General features: G+C 46.3%; 1 protein-coding gene across 1 annotated transcript in view; it reads right to left on the bottom strand.

Annotated features, from left to right (window-relative positions):
* Positions 1-497: 497 nt before the first annotated feature.
* Positions 498-2243, bottom strand: part of LOC103475197 (galectin-4-like) — a 9465-nt gene continuing 7719 nt past the window's right edge. Inside the window, exons 9-11 of the mRNA XM_017308130.1 lie at positions 1800-1888; positions 1563-1728; positions 498-1497 (exon numbers count right to left, since the gene is read on the bottom strand). Coding sequence (XP_017163619.1) covers positions 1354-1497; positions 1563-1728; positions 1800-1888 — 399 coding nt within the window. The 3' untranslated portion in view covers positions 498-1353. The remainder of the gene's footprint in view (positions 1498-1562; positions 1729-1799; positions 1889-2243) is intronic.

Raw genomic sequence — 2243 nt, 5'->3', positions numbered from 1 at the left:
GAGTTAAACACCGGAGTTAAACACCGGAGTGACGACCCAGATGGGGGACATGTATGCATTAGGGCCACTGTAGCTAGAAAAAATATGTTTCTGATGTTCAAAAGTCTAGAAAAAAACTGGAAATTACTGAGTTTGAAAAGTTTAAAATTTGCTAGAAAACATTTGAGAATAATTTCAGACATTTTCTAGAAAAAAACGTTTGACATTTCTGAATTTGAAATATCAAAAGTTTGCTAGAAAACGCTCTGAAATTCTCTAGAAAAAAAATTGGGAGATTTTCGTCCAATTTTCAAAAGTCAAACATTTTGTAAGGAGAAACTTGGAGATTACTGCGTTTTAAAACTCAACATTGCTAGAAAAAAACTGAAAATATCAATTTGATTTTTGTTCTAGAAAAAATCTGGAAATTTCCAGTTTTCAAGTCAGAAACTATAAACTCAGAAAATTTGCACATTTTCAAACTCAGAATTTTCTTGAAAACTAATCTCAAAATGTTAGTTTTTTTTCTATGGAGCTAAATTTCCACATATTTTCTTTATTTTTATTAAACTCTCAACATTTCAGTTGTTTTTGCTGAAACCTCCAAACAGGTACAGATCAAACGAGGAAACTTTCAGTGTTATTCAGATTTTTGTTTTTATTCAGATTTTTTGTATTTGTTCAACTTTTGCACTAATGACTTCCAGTAGTTTAGACATTATTTCCCCAAATATATAAAAAAAAATAATTAAAAAAATCACAATTCGAATGAGAACAAATCCTGGAAAACGAGCGAAACCCGTCATCCGGCTGCTCTTCTTCTGTGGTTTCTGAAACTGTTGCACTGAGGAGGAAAACGCTGCAGCATGTATGCACTTATATTTTTATGTATGTATATAAACAGTTTGTTTATCTCTGTCCTTCGTCTTCAGATTGGATTTTGCTGATTTGTGAGCATCTGAGGTACTTTTAAAACCGGTACAGTTACAGAATGTGATGGAGAAAAACTTCAGTTCCAGCTTTTGGTTTGTTTTTGTGATACATCTGGTACCGTTTAGTCAGCGGGACTTTTAGAAAAGAAGGTGCTGAAGCTGATTCACTTCCTGTTTCCTGTGTAATTGGAGCATTTTTTTCTTCATCGTCCTCATCAGCCTTTTCCCAAGTGCCTTCGAAGAGCCAGTATTTTGCATTTTGTTGAATGTTTTCTGCTGGTGTTTTTACATTTCTAAGGATTTTTTGTACAATAACTACTTTGATTTTGTCACTGCTGATGTTTTTTTTACAACGTTTTTGCATAAGAAATGAATAAATTGAAAAGCACATTGTGTTCCTGAGCTTTAATCGGCAGCAGACGGCAGGAAGCGGCGGTGAGCATCAGAGCTGGACGTAGGAGATCTGCACGTCTCCGTCGATCTCCAGTTTGTCGATTTCGCTGAAGTTCGTCCGGTGGAAGAAGTCGAACAGGTGCTGCTCGTTCACAAACACCTCAAACCTCTGGCTGCCGCAGCGGATCGACACCTGGAGACAGAAAACCCGTCAGCAGCAGAATGTGGAACCGGACCCGGTCAGGAAGTGAGGCTCACGTCGAAGTACTGCCCCTCGGCGAAGGGCGACGCGCTGAGCTGCCGCTCCTCGCTGCCCCACTGCCCTCCGGTCCGGGCGTTCCGCACCACGACGCCCTCCTTCACTCTGGGGTTCATGTGGAAGGCGACGTCCCGGGTTCTGCTCACCACCAGGTTGAAGCCCATCCTGGGACACCGAGGTTCTGTCAGGACTCGGTTATCGGGGGGATCCGAGCAGCCGGGCGGCCGAGAACAAACCTTTGGGCCCCGTGGGGGACGGAGCCCCGGATGACGACGGTCCTCTTGGGGAGCATCCCTCCTGGGATCCGGGCGGAGAACGGCACTGGCTGGGAGGGAAGCAGGTTACTGGGAGACCAGGACGGGGCCGGCCCAAGTCATACGCTGGGGGCCCCACAGGGCCACCAGACACTCACTGGGGGCCCCACAGGGCCACCAGAAGGCCCCAAGACACACGCTGGGGGCCCAAGACACACGCTGGGGGCCCACAGGACCACCAGACACTCACTGGGGGCCACCAGACACTCACTGGGGGCCCCACAGGGCCACCAGAAGGTCCCAAGACACACGCTGGGGGCCCAAGACACATGCTGGGGGCCCACAGGGCCACCAGACACTCACTGGGGGCCCCTAGACACACGCTGAGGGCCCCACAGGGCCACCAGAAGGCCCCAAGACACACGC

The sequence above is a fragment of the Poecilia reticulata genome, linkage group LG13 (assembly GCF_000633615.1).
Source record: "Poecilia reticulata strain Guanapo linkage group LG13, Guppy_female_1.0+MT, whole genome shotgun sequence".
Lineage (NCBI taxonomy): Eukaryota > Metazoa > Chordata > Actinopteri > Cyprinodontiformes > Poeciliidae > Poecilia > Poecilia reticulata.
Note: the sequence above shows the minus strand (reverse complement) of the source record. Positions and strands in the feature narration are given on the sequence as shown.